Source organism: Chionomys nivalis, chromosome 7 (genome assembly GCF_950005125.1).
Source record: "Chionomys nivalis chromosome 7, mChiNiv1.1, whole genome shotgun sequence".
NCBI lineage: Eukaryota > Metazoa > Chordata > Mammalia > Rodentia > Cricetidae > Chionomys > Chionomys nivalis.
Window position 1 is genome coordinate 64,372,236 of NC_080092.1, and position 26,728 is coordinate 64,398,963.

A 26,728-nucleotide genomic window follows, 5' to 3' on the forward strand; every position below is an offset into this window, starting at 1 on the left:
ACACCTTTCCTAAATACATACCACTCTTATTTCAAACGCAGAGAAATTGGGCCTCAGAGACATGTCACATGTGTCCTAAACCAAAAAGTTTATGAATGGCCTAGCCGATGTCTTTGCTTCCCAAACCAAAACTCTTTCCTGCAAACCATGCTATCTCACCAAACACAGCAACCAGGAGAAGTCAGTGTCTTCCTCTTTCTACACTTTCCTCTAAGCTGTACAGAACAAAGCAAAAGACCCAGCTTCTCCGAGCAGCGACCACAAATGGGAGTGGCCGTGGCTGCCCCTACCGACTTGTTCACAGCAAAGCTCTGCATTTGGGCCCATTTCTTCCGTTCACATTCACCTTTTCCAGCTCTGAGCAAAGACAGAGAAATTCTTCTCAGTGTGTCCTCTTCCTGGATGGTTGGACGTTCTTCCCCCACTTCCCTAGCCAGGGCCCCAAAGCTACTATACCCATGAGCCTCCTGACATGGGCAGTGGGGACAGCTATCCCTGGGTTGTCGTCATTGTTCTAGTGTGTGGGCAAAAATGGCCCCTGGCCCCACACACTTGGCAGGTGTGAGGTTTCCTTTTAAATCTCGCTTTGGAATTTTGGCTGGAAAGTTCTGCCCATTCTTTCTTAGCTCTTTGCTTTCATGTAAGTGGTTTATGCCCTCGGGATCTAGTTCTATACTTTTTGGGTCAATAATACCTATTTGCGGGCTGGAGCAAGGGGCCCTCTCCCCACAGCAGAAACTGAACATATGGGGAACCCGGAATTCAGTTCCCAGCACCCACCTAGAGCAGTTCACAATCACGTGTAACTCCAGGTCCAGGGGATCTGCTGCCCCCTACTGGTCTCCGTGAGAGTCTATATTCACAAGCACGGACCTAGACACAGACGCATGCACAATTAAAAGTTTTGAAAAACAATAAATCTCTTTTTATAGGCTACTCATTTTATAGGAATCTCATGACAAATGGGTGAATCTCGATGTGAACCTTTATCGGGAAATGGCACGATACTGTTTTGGAAAATGGTAGGGAAACCACACGGGGAAATGAAAGTGAGAGTTGCCTCTATCAGCAGACACACCCTTCATCGAGAGGGAGCGTAACTCATATTGGAGAGAACCCACCATGTTTAGTGTGCTGTGTGTGAAGCTCAAATGAAATCCCAGCAGGCCAGCAGTCTTCTCCTCTTGCTACAGGTTTGGATAGCATCTGTTCCAAAGATTCCCGTGCCTTTATGTTGGTCCCCAGTGTGACGGTATTGGCATGGAAAAGGGAATCCATGGACTTTAGCTAGGTCAATGGAGTACCACCCTCATAATATATGTCTCATGGGCGGGTTGAATCTTACAAGGGTGGGTTAGAATTATCTAGAATGGGTTCTTATAAATGTGGGTGCCTAAGCTCTCCCTTCCTGAATTACCACGTGATCGCTCCCTCCTACACAGCGCCAGGATGCCATCCACTTTTTGAGGTGTTCACCAGTAGCTGATTAGACCACACCTAATCTTAGAACGCATGCTTCAGAAATTATAAGCCAAATAAACCTTTTTTAAAATGAGAACCATTCAGATTCAGGTATTTTGTGGTAGCAACAGAAAACAGACTAAGACAAGGCTCACTGACAGTACTCCATGCAAACCCACAGCACCGACCCTGGATACAGTTATGAGTTTTAATACCTCTTAAAACTGCCTCATAGAACCTTTCATAATTTAAGAACTGTTGGGAAAGCCACACAGTACACTATTCTAATGCAGGTGATTTTACTGTCTTTAGAGGTTTGAGAAACAGTGTGAAGTTGCTCTGTCCTATTCGATGTTTATAAGGGATACGCAGCCTCATGTAATAAACTACTTTCCCAGAAAGACAGGAGTCATCGTAGGAAGAATCAGCAAGATTGCTTGTTTGTTTGAGACAGGCTCTCATTTTGTAGCCCAGGCTGGCCCAGAACTCACTAAGCAGCCCAAGCTAGTCTCAAGGTTGAAACAATCCTTCTTCCTCCACTCCCCAGGTGCTGGGACGATTGGCATGAGCCACCACACTTGCTCACCATCCTGTTCTAAGGTTATACTTCTACTAGGCGTTTTCTGATTTTTTTCTTTTGGGAGGTGGGGGGGGGGTGAGGCAAGATTTCATGCAGCCCAAGCTAGCCTCAAACTTATTAACTTTACTATGTAGCTGAGGATGACCTTGAACTTTTGATCCTCCAGCTTCCAACTCCCTTGTGACCTGTCATATGCCACACCTACCCATATGAGCTATTTAAAACAATACATCTAAATTCAGGCCTTAAGGAAGGATTCCAATTACTGTAACCCACCGACAACTGCCTCCTTCTCATACCTTTTATTTTTCCCACAAGAATAAGTCAATCGTAATATAGTAACTGTATGCTATAATATATAATTATATTGTGACATATGTTAAAGTTTTATCTAGGACAAAGACATTATAATGTCGAGTACAATTCTGCTCAGCTACAGACAGTGAAGCAAACTGTGTCCCATGTAAACATTACAGAACTACTAGTTGCCGGTTGGCCAAGACTGTGGTTCCCCTTCATGTGGTTACTAAAAATGCAACGGAAATCTAGCTGAATCCGGGTGAATCCCCTTGCCCTTCCCAAAGGAAAGAGCTAACTCAGAGCCACCATTCTCAAATATGAGACTCTCTAGGGGTGGCTAACATTTTAATTTCTCAATGAATGCATATTTATCCATACTCACCAGAGATAAGTCAGAATCTACAGAAAAACAAGATCTTAAACCAAGCTCTAATGCCACCAGCAGCAGAGCTTAACTTGCTGGGCCATGTGATTCTTACTTTCTTTCCGGTTGTACAGAATAATCACATGTGGTTGCAGGTTATGATTTTCTTAGTTTTTTTTTACTAGTATGTATTGAACCATTTTCTCACAGCTGCAGCATACATTGGCATTATTTACAAACAATTTACTTTTAAACGTAGGTGCACGCACACATTCGCAGACACACACACACAAATTTATATTAGTGTGTTTTATTTTTCCACCACAGATGAGTTTTCTGATATTTTCTCTTTATTTACACCGGGAACTCAGTGAACATTTCCATGAAGAATCAGAGAGCTAAGACGTTAAGTTGTGTAAGCCATAGGTTTCCTTTGCTACCTTGAACCACATTGCTCCAGTAGCTCCACCCTCTTCCTTGCTAGCCGGAAGCACTTCCTCTTTCCCTGGGACAAAAGCTTGCTCACATCCTGCATCTTCTCTCGCCTTGACTCTTGCTCAAACTTTTGTGCTTCCCAAGTTTTAAAAACCCTTTCTTTCTCAATAAGGCCTACTGAAGTCTAATTCAACCAAGGCTAATCTGAAATTTTCCTGTTGAGCCCTGGCCCTTTATTCCAGACTATGGCACCCCCCCCCCACACACACACACACACTTAGCAGCTGCCACTGACTAGGGGAACCACAGAACAGCTAGAAGTATGGAAGGATAAGAACAAAAAACTCGGGGCTGGAGAGATAGTTCAGTGGTTAAGAGTGGTTAAAACCTCTTCCAGAGGTCATGAGTTCAATTCCCAACAATCATGTGGTGGCTCACAACTATCTGTAATGAAATCTGGTGCCCTCTTCTGGTGTGTAGTCATACATTCAGGCAGAACACAATATGTAATAAATAAGTAAATCGAAGAAGAAGAAGAAGAAGAAGAAGAAGAAGAAGAAGAAGAAGAGGAGGAGGAGGAGGAGGAGGAGGAGGAGGAGGAGGAGGAGGAGGAGGAGGAGCAAAAGAGCAAAAGTCTCCCTGGACATGCATTGTGAATGTTACCAAACTAGGCTCACTTTGTTCCCACTACACAAACCACTGAAATGAAAGAATCTACAAAAGAAAAATGATGAGATGGCCAAGGATGGCGACAGGTGAGGGATCTCATTTCCTTGAAGATAAGAGTTTTGAAATGGTTGAGGAGAGATGGGGAGAGATGCTGAGTGCTTAGGACGCAATCGGAGCTTCCAGCATGTGCCATTAACCTCCACCATGACCCCACATCAGGTGACCTCTATCTCTTTAAAATAGCAGCTGGCCCCATAGGAGCTGGGATGCAAGGAAAGCCATGGTCCACCACTACCCCACCTCCTCTTTAGTCATATTCCTGTCACCCAGAAGGAGGAGATGAACCTGAAGTTGACAAGCAGGGATGATGTATGTTTGACATGCTCTGGCTTCTACTTCCACGTCTCTTTAACTGTGTAAAGGACTCCCCATTTCCAACAAGGAAACGAGAAAAATCACAGACAGTAGAAGGGCAGCATCTGAGCACTGCAGAGCCGCAGCAGAGAGCTCGTCTCTTCTGCCTCCAACTTTCTCTCTTCTCCATGGTCTGGAAAGCTCCAGAATTGTAGATGACATGTCTATTCCCTGAACGTCTTGTCAGTCTAGAGAATGAGTGTGTGCAGGGTGCAGTGCAGATATCATTTAGCCACCGGCCTGAATTCAGAAAACTTGGGTCCCATCCCTTTAGACACAGGAGCCTCGGAGCCAGGCCACTGGGTGAGGTGGGGGACTTGAGGTTGGCCTGGTTTCCCAACACCATGACGATACCCATCTCTCTATTGATAGACAAAGTGCCCTCTTCTCCTGCAGGCCACCAGGATAAATTTCTTTTTTTTTTCTGCCATGTGGGTTCTGGAAAAGATAAACTTCTTGTGTTTGCTCTCCGATGCTGGGCATGAAGCATTGTCCTACCCTGCACCCCCAAAAGACTGGTTGGCACATCCTTTAACTTGGCTTTTTCTCTCCTGCTTCCATCTCCCTAGCAACTTTTCTCCTTCATTCCCTGGACAGCTGGATCACAAAAATATCTGGGACATCTTACAAGCTATAGCCCCAAACTGTCATTCTCTGTTATCCACAGGCAATTCCTCGGATCGTCTTTCCTGCCCTGTGTAGTTTCTTCATATCTAAATTGATGGCAAAGTCTTTCTCCTTTTTTTGGTTTCTCTGTGTAACCCTGCCTGTCCTTGAACTCACTCTGTAGACCAGACTGGCCTTGAAATCAAAGATCCTCTAGCCTCTGCCCACCTCCCCCCAAATGCTGGGATTAAAGGCGTGTGCCACCACCCTGACTTTTTCTGGGTGGGGGCCTCCACTGACTATCTAGGGGGATAATGAAAGGCTCAGTCCTGACATTTGACCCTCTAAGTATAAGGAACAGGATCAGGCAAATATTAAAGCAAGGGAAGCCATTTCTTCAAGAGGACACATGTGTGGCACAAGGACCACTCCTTGGCCCCCTGGCCCTGTTTCTCACATGCAGCGCTTGGCACCCACTGTCAGGAAGAGAATCAGGCACTTCTACTGTTGAGATGGCACAGGGACAGAGGCCTTGGCCCCTCGACTCCAGTGTCTTCGCCTGCCTCAGTTTACAGCTGTAGTGACACAAAGCAGCTTTAGCCTTTGTAAAGAATTGACAGGAACAAGAAAAAGCAGTGTTCAATGCCAATAGTCATCCAAAAAATGCAAACCAAAACCGAGAGACGTCACGTCATCTACCCCAGTTAGAATGACTAGCATACAAAATCCAAAACAGCAAAGACTAGTAAGACTGTGGAGACAGGGGAACTCCCATGGGGGAAATCTTAGCAGGAATGTAAATTAGTACAGCTATTACAGAAAACAGCACGAGGGTTCCTCAAAAACATGAAACGAGACAGCCATCTGATTCAGCGATCCTCACTGCTGGGTATACACATGAAGGAAATGAAATCATCGTATTAAAGACATGCCTACATTCCCTGTTACAGCATTTCCACAATGGCCAAGATGTGGAATCCACCAAGGTGTCCACGGATGGATGGACAGATAAATGAAGTGGCGTATATATTGGTGGGTGGTAGAATAGTATTTAATCATGAAAAGAATGAGGTACTATCATTTGCAACAACATGGAGAAAGCCAAAAGATACTGTGTTAAGTGAAGTAAGCCAGGCTTACAAAGACAAACACCGTGTGTCCTCACTCATTTATAGCAAGGAAAATGTAAGCGGAAACGGAGGGTTTTTGTTGTTGTTGTTGTTATTGTTGTTTTGTTTTTGTTTTTGTTTTGTCCTGGCAGCTCAGTCCCAAATAAACACACAAAAGCTTATATTAATTACAAAATGTTGGACCTATTGCTCAGGTTTACTATTAACTAGCTCTTTTAACTTACGTTAGCCCATTTCTATTACTCTACCTTTTGCCACATGGCCCGTGGCTTTGCCTGTCCTCTAGCACATCTTATTCCTCTGGCGCTGGCTCACACGTCTCAGCTCCACCTTCTTTCTCCCTGTATCTCCATTGGCTTTCCCGCCCAGTCTCATTCTGTCTGGCTATAGGCCAAATCGGCTTTATTATCTATCAACCAGGGAGAAGAATGCATATTCATAGCAGACAGAAGGATTGTCCCACAGCAGGAAAACGTTGATACCATGGAAGTGGAGAGTAGAACAGTGGTTATCAGAGACCACGTAGGAAACATTACACAAGAGAAGGAGTTTGGATAATGGTTACCAGAAGACAGTGGAGGAAATGAGCCCTCGGTTCCCTAGCACAATAGATCATTCTGCAGTATGCATCAATTTCTTATCTATCTCAGATAACTATAAGAGATTGAAGGCCCCCCAAACAGAGAGTGATCAATTTTTTAGGTGTCACGAATGGCGGTTATCCTGATTTGCTCACTACATGTTGTATATGTAAACTGAACTCTCACACAATACTCATAGGTATTAATACACGACACATGTTAATCTATAAATTTGATGCAAAAGTTAAAGAACTATAAGTCAAGATACTAGATCTGTCTATAATTTCCTATCTTTGACATAATCATCATTTATAGTTTGTCAGACATGATACACATTTCTTCTACAGTACACCAGCAATTATGTGCCTTTATATACATCCTATTTCATATTCTATTATAATGTATGATACATACTGTCTATGAGGAGGCTCATTGCCTAATTGCCACCATGCTTCCAGAGACATGTCTCTGAGGTTTATCTGTGTTCATGGAAGCTTTTCTGTCTTGAGGAATCTATGCAGGCTGCTGCCAAGGGACCTGGGACTGGAATCATATATCAAGAAGGAGCACAGTCCTGTCTGCTTTCCAGCCTGAGAATCAGATAGAAGTATTAATCCCTGCTCTTCTTTTTTTTTTTTTTTTTTTATTTTTTTTTTATTTATTTATTTATTTTTGGATGCCATTTTCTTTTTTTTTTCTTTTTTTTTCTTGCTGATTTTTTTATTAATTAATTTAATTATTAAAGATTTCTGCCTCTTCCCCGCCACCACCTCCCATTCCCTCCCCCTCCCCCAATCAAGTCTTCCTTCCTCCTCAGCCCAAAGAGCAAGCAGGTTTCTCTGCCCTGTGGGAGGTCCAAGGACCACCCACCTCCATCCAGGTCTATTAAGGTGAGCATCCAAACTACCTGGGCTCCCACAAAGCCATTACATGCAATAGGATCAAGAACCCATTGCCATTGTTCTTCAGTTCTCAGTAGTCCTCATTGTCCATTATGTTCAGCGAGACCGGTTTTGTCCCATGCTTTTTCAGTCCCCGGCCAGCTGGCCTTGGTGAGTTCCCGATAGAACATCCCCATTGCCTCAGTATGTGGGTGCACCCCTCGCCGTCCTGAGTTCCTTGCTCGTGCTCACTCTCCTTCTGCTCCTCCTTTGGATCGTGAGACTTCAGTCCAGTGCTCCAATGTTGGTCTCTGTCTCTGTCTTCTTTCATCGCCTGATGAAGGTTAATATTCAGGGGGATGCTTATATGTTTTTCTTTGGGTTCACCTTCTTATTTAGCTTCTCTAGAGTCACGATTTATAGTCTCAATGTCCTTTATTTATGGCTAGAAACCAAATATGAGTGAGTACATCCCATGTTCCTCTTTTTGGGTCTGGCTTACCTCACTCAGGATAGTGTTTTCTATTTCCGTCCATTTGTATGCAAAATTCAAGAAGTCATTGTTTTTTACTGCTGAGTAGTACTCTAATATGTATATATTCCATACTTTCTTCATCCATTCTTCCATTGAAGGACATCTAGGTTGTTTCCAGGTTCTGGCAATTACAAACAATGCTGCTATGAACATAGTTGAGCATATACTTTTGTTGTATGTTTGGGCATCTCTTGGGTATATTCCCAATAGTGGTATTGCTGGGTCAAGAGGTAGGTTGAACCCGACTTTCCTAAGAAACCGCCACACTGCTTTCCAAAGTGGTTGCACAAGTTTGCATTCCCACCAGCAGTGGATGAGAGTGCCCCTTTCTCCACAACCTCTCCAGCAGAGGCTATCATTGGTGTTTTTGATTTTAGCCATTCTGACCGGTGTAAGATGGTATCTTAATGTTGTCTTGATTTGCATTTCCCTGATTGCTAAGGAAGTTGAGCATGATCTTAAGTGACTTTTGGCCATTTGAACTTCTTCTGTTGAAAAGTCTCTGTTCAGCTCAGTGCCCCATTTTATAATTGGATTGATTAACCTTTTACGGTCTAATTTCTTGAGTTCTTTGTATATTTTGGATATCAGACCTTTGTCAGTTGCGGGGTTGGTGAAGATCTTCTCCCAGTCAGTGGGTTGCCTTTCTGTCTTAGTGACAGTGTCCTTTGCTTTACAGAAGCTTCTCAGTCTCAGGAGGTCCCATTTATTCAATGATGTCCTTAGTGTTTGTGCTGCTGGGGTTGTACGTAGGAAGTGTTCTCCTGTGCCCATGTGTTGTAGAGTACTTCCCACTTTCTCTTCTATCAGATTCAGTGTGTTTGGACTGATATTGAGGTCTTTAATCCATTTGGACTTGAGTTTTGTGCATGGTGATATATATGGATCTATTTTCATTCTTCTACAGATTGACTTCCAGTTTTGCCAGCACAATTTGTTGAAGATGCTCTCTTTTTTCCATTGTATACTTTTAGCTCCTTTATCGAAAATCAGGTGTTCATAGGTTTGTGGGCTAAAGTCAGGGTCTTCTATTCTATTCCATTGGTCGACTTCTCTGTTTTTATGCCAGTACCAAGCCGTTTTCAGTACTGTAGCTCTGTAATAGAGTTTGAAGTCAGGGATGGTAATGCCTCCAGACAATCCTTTATTGTATAAGATTGTTTTGGCTAGCCTGGGTTTTTTGTTTTTCCATATAAAGTTGATTATTGTCTTCTCCAGATCTGTGAAGAATTTTGATGGGATTTTGATGGGGATTGCGTTGAATCTATAGATTGCTTTTGGTAGAATTGCCATTTTTACTATGTTGATCCTCCCAATCCAAGAGCAAGGGAGGTCCTTCCATTTTCTGGTGTCCTCTTCAATTTCTTTCTTCAAAGACTTAAAGTTCTTGCCAAATAGATCTTTCACTTCCTTGGTCAGAGTTACCCCAAGGTATTTTATGCTATTTGTGGCTATCGTGAAAGGTGATGCTTCTCTGATTTCCCTCTCTGCTTCCTTATCCTTAGTGTATAGGAAGGCAACTGATTTTTTGGAGTTGATTTTGTATCCTGCCACATTACCAAAGGTGTTTATCAGCTGTAGGAGTTCTTTGGTAGAGTTTTTGGGGTCGGTTATGTATACTATCATATCATCTGCAAATAATGAAAGCTTAACTTCTTCCTTTCCAATACGGATCCCCTTGATCCCCTTATGTTGTCTTATTGCTATTGCTAGAACTTCAAGCACTATATTGAAGAGGTATGGAGAGAGTGGACATCCTTGTCGTGTTCCTGATTTTAGTGGGATGGCTTTGAGTTTTTCTCCATTTAATTTAATGTTAGCTGTTGGCTTGCTGTAAATAGCTTTTATTATATTTAGGTATGCCCCTTGTATCCCTAATCTCTCCAAGACCTTTATCATAAAGGAGTGTTGAATTTTGTCGAATGCTTTTTCAGCATCTAATGAAATGATCATATGGTTTTTTTCTTTCAGTTTATTTATATGGTTGATTACATTGATAGATTTGCGTATGTTGAACCAGCCCTGCATCTCTGGAATGAAGCCTACTTGATCATAATGGATAACTTTTCTAATGTGTTCTTGGATTCGGTTTGCCAGTATTTTATTGAGAATTTTTGCATCGATGTTCATGAGTGAGATAGGCCTGTAATTCTCTTTCTTGGTTGGGTCTTTGTGTGGTTTTGGTATCAGGGTAACTGTAGCTTCATAAAAGGAATTTGGCAATGACTCTTCTGTTTCTATATTGTGAAATACATTAAGAAGTATAGGTATTAGCTCTTCTTGGAAGTTCTGGTAGAATTCTGCATTGAAACCATCTGGCCCTGGGCTTTTTTTGGAAGGGAGATTTTTGATAACTGTTTCTAATTCTTCGCGACTAACAGGTCTATTTAGATCGTTCACCTGGTCTTGGTTTAGGTTTGGTATATGGTACTTATCTAAAAAAGTGTCCATTTCTTTTGCATTTTCCAGTTTTGTGGCATACAGGCTTTTGTAGTAAGATCTAATGATTCTCTGAATTTCCTCTGTGTCTGTGGTTATGTCCCCCTTTTCATTTCTGATCTTATTTATTTGCGTGTTCTCTCTCTGTCGTTTAATTAGTTTGGATAGGGGTTTGTCAATCTTGTTGATTTTCTCCAAGAACCAACTTTTTGTTTCATTGATTCTTTGGACTGTTTTCTGTGTTTCTATTTTGTTGATTTCTGCCCTCAGTTTGATTATTTCCAGTCTTCTACTCCTCCTGGGCGCGTCTGCTTCTTTTTTTTCTAGAGCTTTCAGGTGTGCTGTTAAGTCCCCAATGTATGCTTTCTCCGTTTTCTTTAAGTGGGCACTTAGTGCTATGAACTTTCCTCTTAGCACTGCTTTCATCGTGTCCCATAGGTTTGAGTATGTTGTCTCTTTGTTTTCATTAAATTCAAGGAAGACTTTAATTTCTTTCTTAATTTCTTCCTTGACCCAGGTGTGGTTCAGTAGTTGACTGTTCAGTTTCCATGAGTTTGTCAGCTTTCTGGGGGTAGCTTTGTTGGTGGCTTCTAACTTTAATCCGTGGTGATCTGATAAGACACAGGTGGACACTGATATTTTTTTGTATCTGTGGAGGTTTCCTTTGTTTCCAAGTATGTGGTCAATTTTCGAGAAGGTTCCATGAGCTGCAGAGAAGAAGGTGTATTCTTTCCTATTTGGGTGGAGTGTTCTATAGATGTCTGTTAAGTCCATTTGATTCATTACCTCCAACAATTCTCTTAATTCTCTATTAGTTTTCTGTCTGATTGACCTGTCCATTGGTGAGAGAGGTGTGTTGAAGTCTCCTACTACTAGTGTGTGTGATTTGATGTCTGCCTTGAGTTTTAGCAATATTTCTTTTACATAAGTGGGTGCTTTTATATTAGGGGCATAGATATTCAGGATTGAGACTTCATCCTGCTGAATCGTTCCTGTTATGAGTATAAAGTGTCCCTGTTGATCTCTTCTGATTGATTTTAGTTTGAAGTCAGTTTTGTTAGAAATTAGTATGGCCACACCTGCTTTTTTCTTAGGACCATTTGCTTGAAAAACCTTTTCCCAACCCTTTACTCTGAGTAGATGCCTGTCTTTGTGGTTGAGATGAGTTTCTTGCAAACAGCAGACTGTTGGATCCTGTTTTCGTATCCAATCTCTTAGCCTGTGCCTTTTTATTGGTGAATTGAGACCATTAATATTAAGTGATATTAATGACCAGTGGTTGTTAACTCCAGTTATTCTTACTGCTTTTGGTAGAAGAGTTTGTGTGTCTCCCTTCTTTGAGTTGTGCTGTTGAAGGGTCACTAGTTGCCTGGGTTATTGTAGGCAGTGTTGGCAATGTTGGATTCCTTGGGTTGTGATTTTCCTTCTATTGCTTTCTGTAGGGCTGGATTTGTGGCAACGTATTGTTTAAATTTGTTCTTATCCTGGAATGTCTTGTTTTCTCCATTGATAGTGAACGATAGCTTGGCTGGGTATAGTAGTTTGGGTTTGCATCCATGGTCTCTTAGTTTCTGTAGTACCTCTATCCAGGACCTTCTGGCTTTCATGGTTTCCATAGAGAAGTCAGGTGTAAGTCTGATCGGTTTACCTTTATAAGTTACTTGGCCTTTTTCCTTTGCAGCTCTTAATATTCTTTCTTTAATCTGTATATTTTGTGTTTTGATTATTATATGGCGAGGGGATGTTTTTTTTTGATCCAGTCTGTTTGGTGTTCTGTATGCTTCTTGAATATTCAAAGGAATATCTTTCTTTATGTTGGGGAAGTTTTCTTCCATAATTTTGTTAAAAATGTTTTCTGGACCTTTGAGCTGTGCCTCTTCTCCTTCTTCTATCCCTATTATTCTTAGGTTTGGTCTTTTTATTGTGTCCCATATTTCCTGAATGTTTTCTGATGAGAATTTGTTGGTTTTGGTGTTTTCTTTGATCAGTCCGTTTATTTTCTCTATGTTGTCTTCAGAATCTGAGATTCTTTCTTCTATCTCTTGTATTCTATTGATTATGCTTGTTTCTGTAGTCTCTGCTCGTTGACCTATATTTGCCATATCCAGCTGGTCCTCAGTTTGTGTTTTCTTCCTTGCTTCCATTTCAGTTTTCAATTCTTGGACTGTTTCCATTACCTGTTTGATCGTTTTTTCTTGGCTTCCCAGGGTATCATTTACGTATTTACTCATTTCTTCAAACTTTTTGTTATACTTCTCATCCATTTCTATGAGGGCGTTTTTTACATGTTGTTTAAGGGACTCTATTGCTTTCAAAAAGTCAGTTTTTTCCTCTTCTCCTGTGATAGGGTGTTCAAGTCCTTGTGTTGTAAGATCATTGGGTTCTGGTGTTTTCATGTTGTTTTTCAGATTGTTGGGTGAATTCTTGCCTTGGCGTCTGCCCATCTCCTCTTACCGATGCTATCTATTGGGTTTGATTTAATTGTAGCGGGGCAATCTGTTCTCAGTGCAGGCTTCACTGTTTCTTGCCCGCACTATCCTGCATCCAGTGCCTCTGCCGCCCGGGCCTGCCTGCCGGTGCCTCCGCCGCCCAGAACTGTCTGTGCGCCGGTGCTTCCGCCGCCTAGGCCTGCCTGCCGGTGCCTCCGCCACCTGTGCCTGCCTGCGCGCCGGTGCTTCCGCCGCCTAGGCCTGCCTGCCGGGCCTGACTGCCGGTGCCTCCGCCACCCGGGCCTGCCTGCACGCTGGTGCCTCTGCCGCCCGGACTTGCCTGCGTGCTGGTGCCTCCGCCGCCCGGGCCTGCCTGCGCGCCGGTGCTTCCGCCGCCTAGGCCTGCCTGCCGGTGCCTCCGCCACCCGGAACTGTCTGTGCGCCGGTGCTTCCGCTGCCTAGGCCTGCCTGCCGGGCCTGACTGCCGGTGCCTCCGCCACCCGGGCCTGCCTGCACGCTGGTGCCTCTGCCACCCGGACTTGCCTGCGTGCTGGTGCCTCCGCCGCCTGGGCCTGCCTGCGCGCTGGTGCTTCCGCCGCCTAGGCCTGCCTGCTGGTGCCTCCGCCACCCGGAACTCAATCCCTGCTCTTCTTATACAAGACATATGTGTTCACTGTGGAAAATTCAGAAAAGGTATTATCCACAGTCTTTCCACGTAGAAAGCCACATTACATCCTAAAGGAAAGCTTACACACACACACACACACACACATACATATATACATACACACACACACACCCTATCCTGTGTATCCATGGCTGGACATAGACCTACCTGCTTGATGTCAAAACCAACATCATAGCAGTAAGGCCTGTCTAGACACTAGAGAAAGAAGGCAGCTACGGCCTCTGAGAATTAGGAAACATACCATTTCTCTATGATCCGAAGACCCATGAAGATACAGATGGATAGTACCTTGCTTAGAAGTCTTTATAAATTTAAAAGAGTGGGAATGTTCTTAGTAGAAAAAAGTTTAAATAGCATTAGTTATCAGCTTATTCTCAACAACAGCGGGGGAAAAAGAGGGTCGTAAGAAAGTTAGCCCAAACCTTGCTCCCTGACTGATGTGAAACGCTATGGCCTTTCATTCATTCCACTACTCCCCACCATTCATACTGCCACCTGGTGGATACACCGTGTCACTGTACCTCTGCACCCCTCGCTTTTTCTTGAAAGCCTAGGATTGATTGCTGCCCCTGTAAATCTTGAAGGTGCGTCAGAATTGCCTGGGAATTGAGACTGAATGTGCAATCCAAGAACAGCTTGCAAACACTTAATCTCAGGCTTACAGGTCAAGCATAGATCTGTAGGGGCGGGGACAGAATGCAAGGGAATCCTCCTGACGAAGAGGCACCAACTTGATTCACCCAAAGTAGTCACTTAATTCTGTGAGTATAATACCCAGCTTGCATCTTCCGCGGTGCTATCCTGATAGAGTACGAAGGCCTTGAAGGGGTCACTGTGCAGCAAGGGCATGCATAAGGTTCCTAACTGAGGGGAGTCTCATTAAACCCTAGACCAGTGTACCCCAAACCCAGGGTTCCTGCTTCAGTAGGTCTGATGTGGAATCCAAGAATCTTCATTTCTTTCAATGGATCTGTGCAACAGACAGATACTGGTGGCCCATGAGTCTGCTCTTACTGCTGGCTAACTGCAACGCGTTTGTCAGCCCTGCCCTTCCCTCTGAACTTCGCTGCCTCATTCTTTGCTGAAATCCTAGAGGGTCACAGATATTCCCTCTCTTGTGTGGCAAAACAGTTATAACGACATAACCCCCATTCCCACCCTCCCATCCACCCCTGCCTCCCTTGTCTGAAAGTGCTATGGTTTTTGACAAATGGCCATCCAAAGACCCACGTGATAAAGGCATGGCCCTTAGCCTCTAGCATATTCAGAGATGGGGGAGCCTTTTGGAGGTGCCACACAATTGGAGGAAGTTAGGGCACTGAAGGCATGAGCTTGAAGCAGATATCGGGGCCACTCAGGGCTGCTCCCTCTCTTTCTGCCTGCTGCCTGCCCTGAGGTAGACAGTTTCCTCTCCACATGGTCCAATCGTGATGCACGGTTTTGCTCCAGGCGCCATAAGCAATGGAGCTGTCTGACTATGCACGGACACTTGCAAAACCACGAGCCAGAATAAACCTTGTCTCTTTGTAAGTTTACCTTAGATATGTGCCATCACAATCACAGAAAGTGATCTAACAGGCAGGCACAAAGTTACAACAGAATTACAGCACAGGATGGTGCTATTTAAACGCAGTAAGAATGTGGTGTTCCTCAATGGCTGCCCCGCCATGGTTACTCAGAAATGAGATCTCTAAACCACCTGTGCCCCTCGGAGTGCAGTGTGGGGCACTGTTAGCATCTCATGTAGTTCAACCACGTGAGCAATTCTAGGCATATTGGGCATTGAAACAAAGAGGACTCCAGTCCCTATTCCTAGGCAAAGCCCTGTGCTCTACTGTACTGAGATTTGGATCTAATGCCAGGTGAATGGATGGGGAGCTATTCAAGTTACACAGAGGTAAAGTGTGGATATGCAGGTTCACAGAGGGGAGGTGTGGAGGAGAGAGCTTACAGATGGAAAGACAGGTAATTAAGAAGCTGGATCGGGGCTAGGGAAACGACTCAGTGGGAAAGTTCCTGCTGCACAAATGTGATGGCATGAGTTCAAATCCCTCATCGACACTGAAAGGCAGGTGTGACATCCTTGTGCCTATGAGTTTGGAGCACTCCATGAGGCGGCGACAGGAGGATCATGGGGTTCGTTGGCTGCCAGCACAGCTCTACTTCAGTGAGAGACCCTGTCTCAAGGGAGTAGGGCAGAGAGTGACAGAGTGGAACATTTGATGTCCTCTTTGGCCTGTTTACATGAGCACACGCGTGTGTGCACCTGCACACACACATGCACACACCGATGCACATATAGCCCGCAAACATGATGATGAGGAGGAGGAGGGAGAGGAGGGGGCAACAGCTGTGTAAAACCAGACTAGGTAAGGCCATGTGCGAAAAGGAACTAGCCCTTGAGAATTTTAATAACAGGGGTGATAATAATATATTTAACATTGATAGCATAATAACATTAACAACAGGGATAAAGCTGGGAGATACACACACGCACAGTGTGTGTGTGTAAAATACAGCACGTACAAGTGCCCAGTATGTGTCAATTCCCTTTCTCCCCACCCCATTTCTCTCTGTCACTCAGAGTGGTTTCCATTCTTTGGTGGTTTTAATTATGAGACAGCGGCTATTTTCCTCCACTTGGCATGCTGGTATGAAAGTAAGGCATTACTCAATGCGAAGAAAGATCTTTCATTCAGAAACATCAGATACTTATCAGGGTTAGGCCTCACATGCCTGTCTTGACCTAGGTAGCAGATGCCAGCCTGGTTCAGTGGGAGGAAATGTGTCATCCTCTCTCTGTCTCGGACCATCTGTGCCATATCAAAGGAGACTTCACACAGCAACACGATGCTGGAGTTAAAGACCGTGTTCTCAGTCCTGCACAGGTGTCTGCTAGGCTGGAGCTGGGGTCAAGTGCAGACAGTCTGGTCTGGTCTGGCCCAGCAGACCCTTATACTGTCTAGATCTGGTTCAGATGAGAAGGTGTAGGTGGGAGAAAACATGCCTCTCATTCTCCCAGGGTGCGGACCTTACACTGTGGTCCCTGCCAGGTCTCACGCTCTAGTTTCAAAGTCTAAGGGGGCAGGAGAGCTGGTATTTGGAACAGTTCGGTTCTTGCTAATCATTAGTTGGCAACAATCCCTTTGTCTTGCAAGCATTCTCATCAAGAACGAAGGCACTTTGGGTGGTGGGTGGTGACAGTCCCCTCTAGTCAATGTTGTGCTCTTTATTGCCTGTGACATTTTTTAAATCTTGTCCCAGGGAATGACTCTTTATCAGAAACAGATCACATGCTATACTTCTTGACCTTTGTGTAGGAAGCATGAACCCATGTGTGATCACAGAGTTAATAGCAATGCTAGATTAAGCCCTGGAGTCTCTTCATGGCTTAATTATAATGTCCAGTGGAATAAGACGCGAACAGGTTCTGGCTCATTTTTATTTATTCACTTTGTAGTCTTTCCTCAGTCCCTCACACAGCATTGCACAAGTTTCCCAAAGAGGCCTGCTGCAGAGACGAGGAAGACAAAACAACAGTCCCTCTTGTAGATGTTCATAGTACTGACAGCCGACAGTTCAAAGGATGCGGTGCCAAGAGTATGAATACATACATACTACACAACACATGTGTGTGTGTTTCTCATATGCCCAATAAAAAATGGCCTCTGATCACGGCAGCAGGGAAAGCAGCCCAGAAATGCCATCAGCAACCTAAGGAGTTCCCTGCCCATTCAGAGACTTTCATCCAAATAGAGCCAGACCTCTGACTCTACAGGAAAGAACTTCAGGATGAGGCAGAAGAGGGCAAGGTTAGTGAGTTTCAGTACTTAGACAGGAAGATGGACAGGGAAAGGATGATACAGGACAAAGACGTGAGTGTGGGCTTCTCAAGGCAAGAATCACACTCAATTGTCTTGGCAACACCTATTTATATGGTTTGTGATTTCTAAACTACATTAACGAATGTCATTTATAAAAAGGTTGAAAGATTAAGTAATGTTTTTAATCAAGTAAATTTTTAAAAAGTATTTTATGTGTATGGATGTTTGGCCTGTACGTATGTCTGAGTACCATGTGTGTGCCTGGTAGTCACAGAGGCCAGAAGGGGACATTAGATTTCTTGGGAACTGGGATTACAGACAGTTGTGATCCACTATGTGGGTGCTGGGACTCAAACCAAGGTCCTCTTAACCATCTCTCCAGCTCCCAATGTTGAAGTAAGTCTGTGTGCAAATGAAATTATAAGATGGCTTGTGGGGTGTGTTGTTTAGATTTAGAGATGAAAAGGAAGGGCCACAAACACTCTAGCCCTAAATAAGCAGGATTTGTTCTTTCAAACATCCTTGACAACAGGAGATACAAACTCGCTCCGAGGGTGAGCGGCTCCTTTCCCTTCCTATGACCCTTCATCTTTGCTTTCTAGCCTACTTCATCCCACTTCACAGACAAAACCGCCAAGGCTAGAAAGATGACTGACTAGAGCCACACTGATCGAATTCTCACCTTCAGTATCCTGGGGATGACTCTCCCTCACAGGGTTTGAGGCAGAGGAAGGGGATTAGAGGAGAGTGAAGACAGAGTTGAAGTGACGATGAAGCAGACCTGGCTCTGACACATCCTCACTCAAATTCTCCCATTGGGCAATCAACACTGACTGACAAACCACCTTACCACCTGTTGGAACATTAAGTACAGGAATGTCTGCAAGAACGTCTGTGTAAAGCTGGGTGGCAGTGGCGCACGCCTTTAATCCCAGCATTTAGGAGGCAGAGACAGACGGAGTTCTGTGAGTTCGGGGCCAGCCTGGTCTACAGAGTGAGTTCCAGGACAGCCAGGGCTATACAGAGAAACCTTGTCTCAAAAAAAATTTTAAAAATTTAAAAAAAAAAGAAAGAATGGCAGTGGAGAGGCTTAGTCTGGACTAACTCAAAGGTTCAGCAAAGGCAGACGAATAGTCACACCCTTGGCTCACGTCTGGAGTGTGCCTCTACTCAAGCACCGGTCTTGTTGACTTCTTGGTCTCCACAAGAGAAAATTAAATTCCCGAGGCACTATAGATTTACAAAGTTTAAGTATCTATTTAGTTGGCAGCCTAAAACGAGTCAGCACAAGTTAAATATAGCAAGGGCATTTGTGCACAGACAGTCGAGAGCTGGTGGCGAACCCAGCCTGTCACTCATGCAAAATGCAAATGGAGTCACCTCTGGTAGTCCTGGGCAAGCAAGGTGACTTTTGGTTTCTACTTATTATTTCTGTAAATAAAATACTCTCTGTCTCAGCTGGGTTTTCTGTTGCTGTGATGAAACACCTTGATCATAAGCAACTCTCGGAAGAAAAGGTTTATTTCAGCTTACAGCTCTCAGGTTATACTCCATTGCTGAAGCAAGTCAGGGCAGGAAATCATACAGGGCAGGGTCCTGGAGGCAGGAGCTGATGCAGAGGTCATGGAGGGGTGCTGCTTACTGGCTTCTTCCTCATGGCTTGCTCACCCTGCTTTCTTAAAGTACCAGGACCACCAGCACAGGGATGCCATCCCCCACAATGGGTTGGGCCCTCCCCCGTGACTCACTAATTCTAAAAATGTCCTACGGACTTGTCTACAGGCCAATCTTGTGGGAGTGGCTTCTCAGTTGAGGCCCCCTCTTCCAAAATGACTCAAGCCTGTGTCAAGTTGACACTATCTTTGTTCTCAGTCAGCAGGGTTTCTAGACATTTGCTTTCCTCACAGGCTACTTGCTGGTTTCTAGCTCCCTCCCTTAAAGAGGAAGCTTCCTTAAGAGTAAGTCCTAGCTGGTCCTGGTGGCACATGCTTTTAATCCCAGCACTCGGGAGGCAGAGACAGGCAGGTCTCTGTGAGTTCAAGGCCAGCCCAGTCTACAAAGTGAGTTCCAGGACAGCCAGAGCTGTTACACAGAGAAACCCTGTCTTGAAAAAACAAACAAAACAAAAAAATTAAGTCCTATACTGGTTGCCTCTATAGTCCCTGCACTGAACGCCAGCTGTGTCTTTTTCACTAACACGAATTCTTCTCCACACTCACACTTTCAGTGGCAAAAAGGTGGGATTCCAGTGGGGTTTATTGAGCTCCAGTGCTGTCGTTTTAGAGTGCGGACCTTTATGGAATATCTGGTTCGGCGAATTCAGGATCCCAGGATGGGCCCTAGGTTGGCCCACCTTCCACTTCTTGTCTCCCCCCACACACACCTCTATCATTCACCATTCTTGTTCTTCTCTCTAACTTTATCATTTGGTTAGAAAAATAAATAAATAAATAAATAAATAAATAGATTAATTAACCACCCACCCCCAATAATCACTAAGGACAATAAACACCTGTCAAGGAGCCCTGAACACAAACCCACCCTAGCTGTCAAGACCTTCCCAGGAGAGACATGCAAGGCAGAGTCAGTAGTAATTAAGTATAAGGTGTTAACAGAGCTCAATAAGAACTATGCCAAGTCCAAAGACCCGGTTCCTCTCCCAGGGTTGGACCTAGGAAAGTTCTAGAGGTGACATTTGACCTAGGGTGATTGATTGATAGGTAAGGACTTGACTTTTGACAGACAAGAATGCCCACATTCAGAGAAGAAACAGAAAGGAATTCCATGTCCCAGGCACAGTCGAGCTGGGCAGGTTAAAAGTTACTGTACTGACCCATGTGCATGGAACAGAGCAACCAGGAGCACCTGGATGGCAGAGACAACGGGACCCAAGAGAAGAGATGAGGGGACAGCATGGAACACATCATTTAAACTTGGAAGTCCCCACCTGATCTGAGGATCTCTCAGATCCAATAAGAGAAGAGATGAGGGGGCAGAATGGAACACATCATTCAAATTTGGAAGTCCCCACCTCATCTGAGGATCCAATAAGAGAAGAGATGAGAGGGCAGGATGGAACACATCATTTAAACTTCGAAGTCCCCACCTGATCTGAGGATTCCTCAGGATCCAATAAGCACATGTTTAGGCCACCAGAAAAAAAAAATCAAAATGAGGCTATATAAGAAGAAATGAGAATGATTTCAATATACCATTGATGTTTGTACAATTTTATTTCAGGCCTCCGGATTGTAAAAACACGGAATCACATGGAAAGGAGCTGTGTAATCGTTTCAGGGTTGAAGAGCTCTAAACTCTCTCCTGGCTGTTATGGATCAAGCATGAAATGTCCCCATCATGGGCTTTGGTGTTTGAACCAATTGATCCCTAACTGGTGCTGCCTGGGGAGGATTCAGAAGTTAGAGAAGCTAGAACTTGACTGGGGGACATGGGGTACTGGGGATGGGGCTTATGTGATTTCTCTTTGACTGTCTGTCTGTCTGTCTGTCTGTCTGTCTGTCTGTCTGTCTGTCTGAGTCTCTGTGTGTTTCTGCATCTGTCTGCCCTCTCTCTCCTCATCTGCAAAGCTGTGAGAAGTCCCGGTGGCACACTCTACCATGCCTTCTCCACAACAATACCCTTGAACAGCGGACAGTGTAGCGGAGAAAACCTTCCTCCTTCCACCTGCCTTAGCCAGGTATTCTATCACAGAGACGAGGCATCAGCGATGTGCCAGGCATTAGACCTATTGCAGAAACTGTACCCCAGCAGATCTTCCTTTGGGCTAGACAGAGTGGGGTTAAAACAACTTGCAAAAATACTTTCTGCATGGCCCATAACTCTGCCTTTTAACCCCCTTGGGAGAGCTAGCTTGTGTGGAGTCAGCTGTTTATCCAAAGGACCTCTGACTTGTGACAAATGAAAGGAAGGGATTCTTCCGGAGCCCAGAAATAGGAACCAGGGTTCTTGTGAAACATCAAGTGTTCTCTCCCTTCCTCTTCCCTCTCCCGTGTGTGTGCATGTGCGTGCATGAGTGTGCATGTATGTGAGATCCTAGGAACTAAACTCAGGGCCTCATGCCCTCTACCATTAAGTTATAGTCCCCACCCAAGTACTTGACTCTAAAGAAATTAGCCATCTTCCCAGGAACCTACCAAGGGACAACAAACTGACTCTGCTACCCATCACTCCTCACCACCACCCCCGGCTTTCATCTCATTTCATGTTAAGGTATTTTATGAGACACAGTATTCATGGTCAAACATTACATGCGCCCCTCCCTCACCACTAGGGGAAGAAAGAGGGTACAAGCCCTGGCACCCAAACCAAGGGTAGCCTGAGGTACACAATCACTCATCTAGATTGGTAGGCACGTCTACAAGGAGGAGGAAAGTTCACACTTAGGCTGGGTGTCACTATCGCCCCATTCCAAGTGCGGCAGCCTGAGAGGCATCCTGGGGTGGGGGATTAACATGGATATTGCCAGCTAGGGTTCCCCAAAACCAAGGCTCCAAGCAGCAGAGACAATCACATCAAGGCAGAGGAAAACTGCGGCGGCTTACTGTCTCATCAACAGGTGACTGTACCCCACTAGCTCTCCCACTGTCTCTTCCTGTCTTCAGTTTACTCCCTGTCCTAGAGCAGTGAGGAGAGACGAGGTCTTTCCTATGACAGCCAGCTTCCAGATTGTAATTCCCTAAGGACACCTTCCTTATCCCAGCATGCTCCGTGCCCAGACTTGGCCTCTAATGCTTTGTTGAAAATGAATGAGAGCCTCTCAGGCCCTCCAACTTTCCAACTTCAAGAGTCCTGTTTGTGGGACAGAGGAGAGTGTTCTTGGCACAGAACCTGGCTTGGGTAACGTGGCACCACCCAGGGCACACGTGGTTTGTTTCCAGTAATGCTAGTTTCCGGGCGGGGATTTGGCTTCCATGGTGTGCAGACCCGCCCCTGACTTAGCATTCTAGCTCAGTGGGTGGGAAGGTTTAAATTCTAGCAGTTCTCAGCTCTGCTGCATTTCTGCTGAAATCCTCCACCGGCAGCATGAAGCTGGGGGCCTTCCTTCTCTTGGTGTCCCTCGTCACCCTCAGTCTGGAGGTTCAGGAGCTTCAGGCTGCAGTGAGACCATTGCATCTCTTAGGTAAGTTCGGGCAAAAGGTAGCATTGCTCTGTCTTAAATGAAGGTGGCAGAAGTAGGCCATCCAGAACCACTGCGCATGTGCGCAGGAAGTGGGGCAGAGAGGGAGGAAAGAAAGCTCTCTTTAGGATCCTCCTAGATGGCCACCTCTTAGTTCCCTAGAACAGACTTCCTTTTCTGCCTCTTTCTTTTCTCCCTCCATTAGCTGGGTCACCTATGTGAACTCTCCGCTCCCGCTTGCTCAACAGCCGTTCTCCACCTTCCCACTTCTCCCTCTCCACCAGCTTCTTTCCTGTCTACAGAAGGCATTTTTCTCATTATGTCAATCTCCTTTACCAACGATATTCTCAAAAAGGGTTTTATTGCCATAGTTTTTTTGTTATTTGTTTGTTTGGTTTTTTGTTCATTTGAGACATTCTCAGACCGTAGCCCAAGCTGACCTCAAACTTACAGCAATCTTCCTACCTGGTCCTGCTATGCTGGATACAAGCATGATCCACCTCACCTCCTTTGGCCTCTCAAAGGAGTAGTCTTAATTCTCTGCCCATTCTTCCCTTAGCCCTTTGGTAACTGCAGCCTCAAATTCTGTCCCGTTAAACTCCTGACGCATTACTCTCGGGTCCTCTGGATGAGTCTCCTGACTCTTCTCAGCCCGGACACTGATCCTCCCCCACCCTGCACCCCCCCACACCATGCAGCCTGGTTTATCTTTTACTGAAATGTATCCTCCGAAATGTCTTCAGATCCAGCTTAGGCCTCTCTTCTTTACTCTTTTCCCTACTCCATCAACTTCCTGTTTTTGAAACATTGCGTCTTGTCCGGCCCTTGCTCTCCCATCTCACTGTGTTCAGCCCTGATTACTCCAAGGTTCTGCCATTGCAACAGCTTCCTCCCAAAAGCTCTCCCCATCCCTCTCTTCCTTCTTCGGTGTGTTGACTAGTTGAATCCTGGTTCTGTCTATATTTTCGCAGCAGATAATCTTCTCAAGTGACACCTCATTCTCTTGGCCTGTCAAATGGAACCCCAAATCCTGCTTGCCCTCTGCAGTGCTTGCTTCTCCTGCTTTTCTTCCAGCCGCTCCCAAATCTGCCCAGCTCTCCCCCACTCCCCTTGCCATTGCTCATAGCTCCCCATATTCCAGGGAACACAGAGGCAAATTAGGTGTGTCTAAGGGACACCACCTGAAGAGTCATTCTAGAGCCGTGGAAGCGCCTCAGTAGGGCCTGCAGAAGCCGTGCCCTGTGACATTTTCCCCTTGGGAATTTTTGCATCTTTCCTCAGCACTCCGTCCGCTTTTCCCCATTACTCTTCCTTGAGACTATTCCTGCACTTCAAGGCTTGCTTTTTCTGATGAACAAGAAATAATGTCGTTTCTCCTCTGAGCCCTTTGAGTCCTCCAGTTTCCCCTTGCAGGACACTTGCGACACACTGCTTTGTTTTCAGGACCTTAAATGGCAGTCTTACTTGCATTGGAAGGCGCCAAGGGGCCTTATGTATAGAAAAAGCTTTATATAGAGAAAAGGCTCAACACAAATACTTAATGATTGACCACACTACTGTGAATAGGGTCAAGGGGTCTTGAACTTTCTCATCTCAGAAAAACATCAGCACTGGAAACATGGGGGACCATGCTGTAAAGCGGAGCTAGGGAGATTGACCTCACAGTTAAAATCTCCCGTTCTGCTCCATGTCCTATGGTGTGGGGACGTGTTGTCATTTACGCCACCGTCTTCCTTCCTTTCCACAAATACGACCCCTCTATCCACATCTCTAAAGTGGGCTTGCTTTAATGAGGTTATGTGTGTGCCTTGTTTTTAACAGAATTAAACGGTAACAGTTTACAAATTATACTCTGCCTTGAGCGAAAAGAAACTAGTGAAATCTACTCCTTAAGCGAGGACTGTCATCCCCAGAACTTGAGCCTAAAGCACAGTGGCTTTCACCATCTGTCTGTCTGTTTGTGAGAGGGTAAATTTACTGTGTAGTACAGGCTGGCCATTAGCCGATGAGCTGCCTGGCTTTCAGATGATCTCTTCTGATTTAGGTGCCTGCACTGAGCTCTGCAGAGGTGACTGGGACTGTGCACAAGGGGATCAGTGTGTCAGCACTGGGTGTGGTCATGTCTGTGCTACAAGTTAAGACCAGGTAAAACCATCTTACCCTTACTGTTACCACACATCTCGCCTAGACCAGGCAAGTTAGACCTTTGACCCCATGGGACTTTCCAGGAGTTGGTAGGATAGACTCCCATGTGTCTCCCTAGAGTATCTCCCCTTTTTCCTCCATGAAGAAGATGCACCTACCACAGGATGGCGCTTTCCAAACCTTTAGAATAATTTCCCCACCCAGTCTACCCAGGAGAAAAATCAGACAAGATTTGAGCAAGAAGATAAAATCACCCATTATTCATCACCCCAAAAATAATGTCTGTTTATGACTGTGACACGTATTTAACTGTGTTCAAATATAAAAAATATATTTAAAAACAAGAATCTTGTAGCTTTTTAATTCCTTAGCTTTTCTATTTAAAAATAATTAACCAACAATTTTAATATCAGTATTTATCCTCAGTCCTCATCTTTGCCTTCTCTGTGGCCCTTTGTATATGCTCTTCTGTCAACAATCTTTGTAAATATAAGCTTACGACATTTATTTTATAATATTAATATGACTGTATGACTATTAAGATGTGCACACCCTTATTAATTCCTTTGGGATACAACCTGATATATATAATCAATGACCAAAGAATAATCATAGTAAGCCTTTCATGCACATTGCCATATTGACCTAAGCAGATGCTTTTTCTGTAATATATTTAATGGGATTCATAATACTGTATAAGTTTCCCTTTTTAATTTTCAGTACCTACTAACTGAAAAAAGGAATAAAAAACTACTATATGGTATGTCTAAGGGACAGGACTTGAAAAGACAGTCTAGAGTCATGGGAGTGCTTCTGTAGGTTAAATTGTATTAGCATATTTAGCATATACTCTCAACACCAAACTGTTCGGATCAACAGTCTGGTAAAGCTCCTGCTGCCAAGACTGGTGATCTGAGTTTGATCCCTAGAATCCACATGGTGGAAGGAGAGAACTGGCCTCAAAATCTGTCCTCTGTCCCCTTAGGCCACAACACGCACGTAACTGCACATACACAAACACAAATATCCACACAAATAAATCAAAACAAAACAAACCTAAACTGTTCATGCTCAGAACACTGTATTTGTCCCACCCACCTGTAGAGCTTGCTGGTTTCTATACAGTGCTATGGGTTTCCAGAATCAGGAACTGCTGTTTCTCTTTGCATTCTAGGTAGCTACTTATCCCCCAAAACAGAAGGTCTCAAGAACATTCGAAACAGGTTTCTCTGTGTAGCTTTGGAGCCTGTCCTGGGACTCACTCTGTAGGCCAGGCTGACCTCAAACTCACAGAGATCCGCCTGTCTCTGCCTCCTGAGTGCTTGGATTAAAGGCATATGTCACCTCTGCCTGGCAACAAGTATACTTTTTATATCTATTTCTCCAACAAAGAATTATCTCGAGGGTCATCTTCTCTAATAATTGCACCTCTCTTTCTACAGCTTCTACCTTGAAAAAAATTTGCCTGTTTGGAACTCCATGCCCAAGAAAGCTCTTGAAAATGGAGGCCATGGATGAAGATTACAAGGAACACAGTGGGGGAGGGGCAAGGAGGTGTTTCTCTTAATAAATCATTATTGTAAAAGTCTCCACATTGCTTGCATTATTTGGAGGTTGTCGTGGTTTGACTATGACGTCTCCCACAGACTCATATGTTGAGGGCAGTTGGTCCATAGTTGATGGCACTGTTCAGGAAACAGAGCATTCATTACTGAAGGAGGTACATCACTGGGGTATTTTGTCCTGGGCCTGCCTTGCTTCTTGTCACTTCCTGCTTGCTTTAGGTGAGCAGCCTTAACCAAACACGCTTGTTGTCAAGATAATTCTGCTTTACTACAGAGCAAGGCAGGAGAGCCAGCCACAGACAGCCTTAAACCTCTGAAATAGGGAACCAAAAATAAATTTTCCTTCCTTTAATCTGTCCCTCTCGGGTATCTAATCCTAACAGCAGAAAAGCTACTAATTAATGCCAATGTGTTGAGTTCTGATAACATCTATCCTTGTGGATGGCAGTGTGAGTCCACCAAGAAAATGAACATCCCTATCCTGTGGTCATCACCAAACGAAGGAAAACTATATGCAGAGTTCCCAGGGAGGCCTTTGAAGACTG

The 26,728-nt window shown here is 44.6% G+C and overlaps 1 protein-coding gene across 1 annotated transcript; it reads left to right on the plus strand.

The window, feature by feature from the left end:
* Positions 1-22,251: 22,251 nt before the first annotated feature.
* LOC130878603 (protein Wfdc21-like) lies at positions 22,252-26,203 on the plus strand. Its single transcript, XM_057776639.1, has 3 exons — positions 22,252-22,476; positions 24,518-24,618; positions 26,061-26,203. Exons 1-2 carry the CDS (start codon positions 22,380-22,382, stop codon positions 24,610-24,612), a joined length of 192 nt encoding a protein of 63 aa, XP_057632622.1. The 5' UTR covers positions 22,252-22,379; the 3' UTR covers positions 24,613-24,618; positions 26,061-26,203.
* The last annotated feature ends 525 nt before the right edge of the window (positions 26,204-26,728 follow it).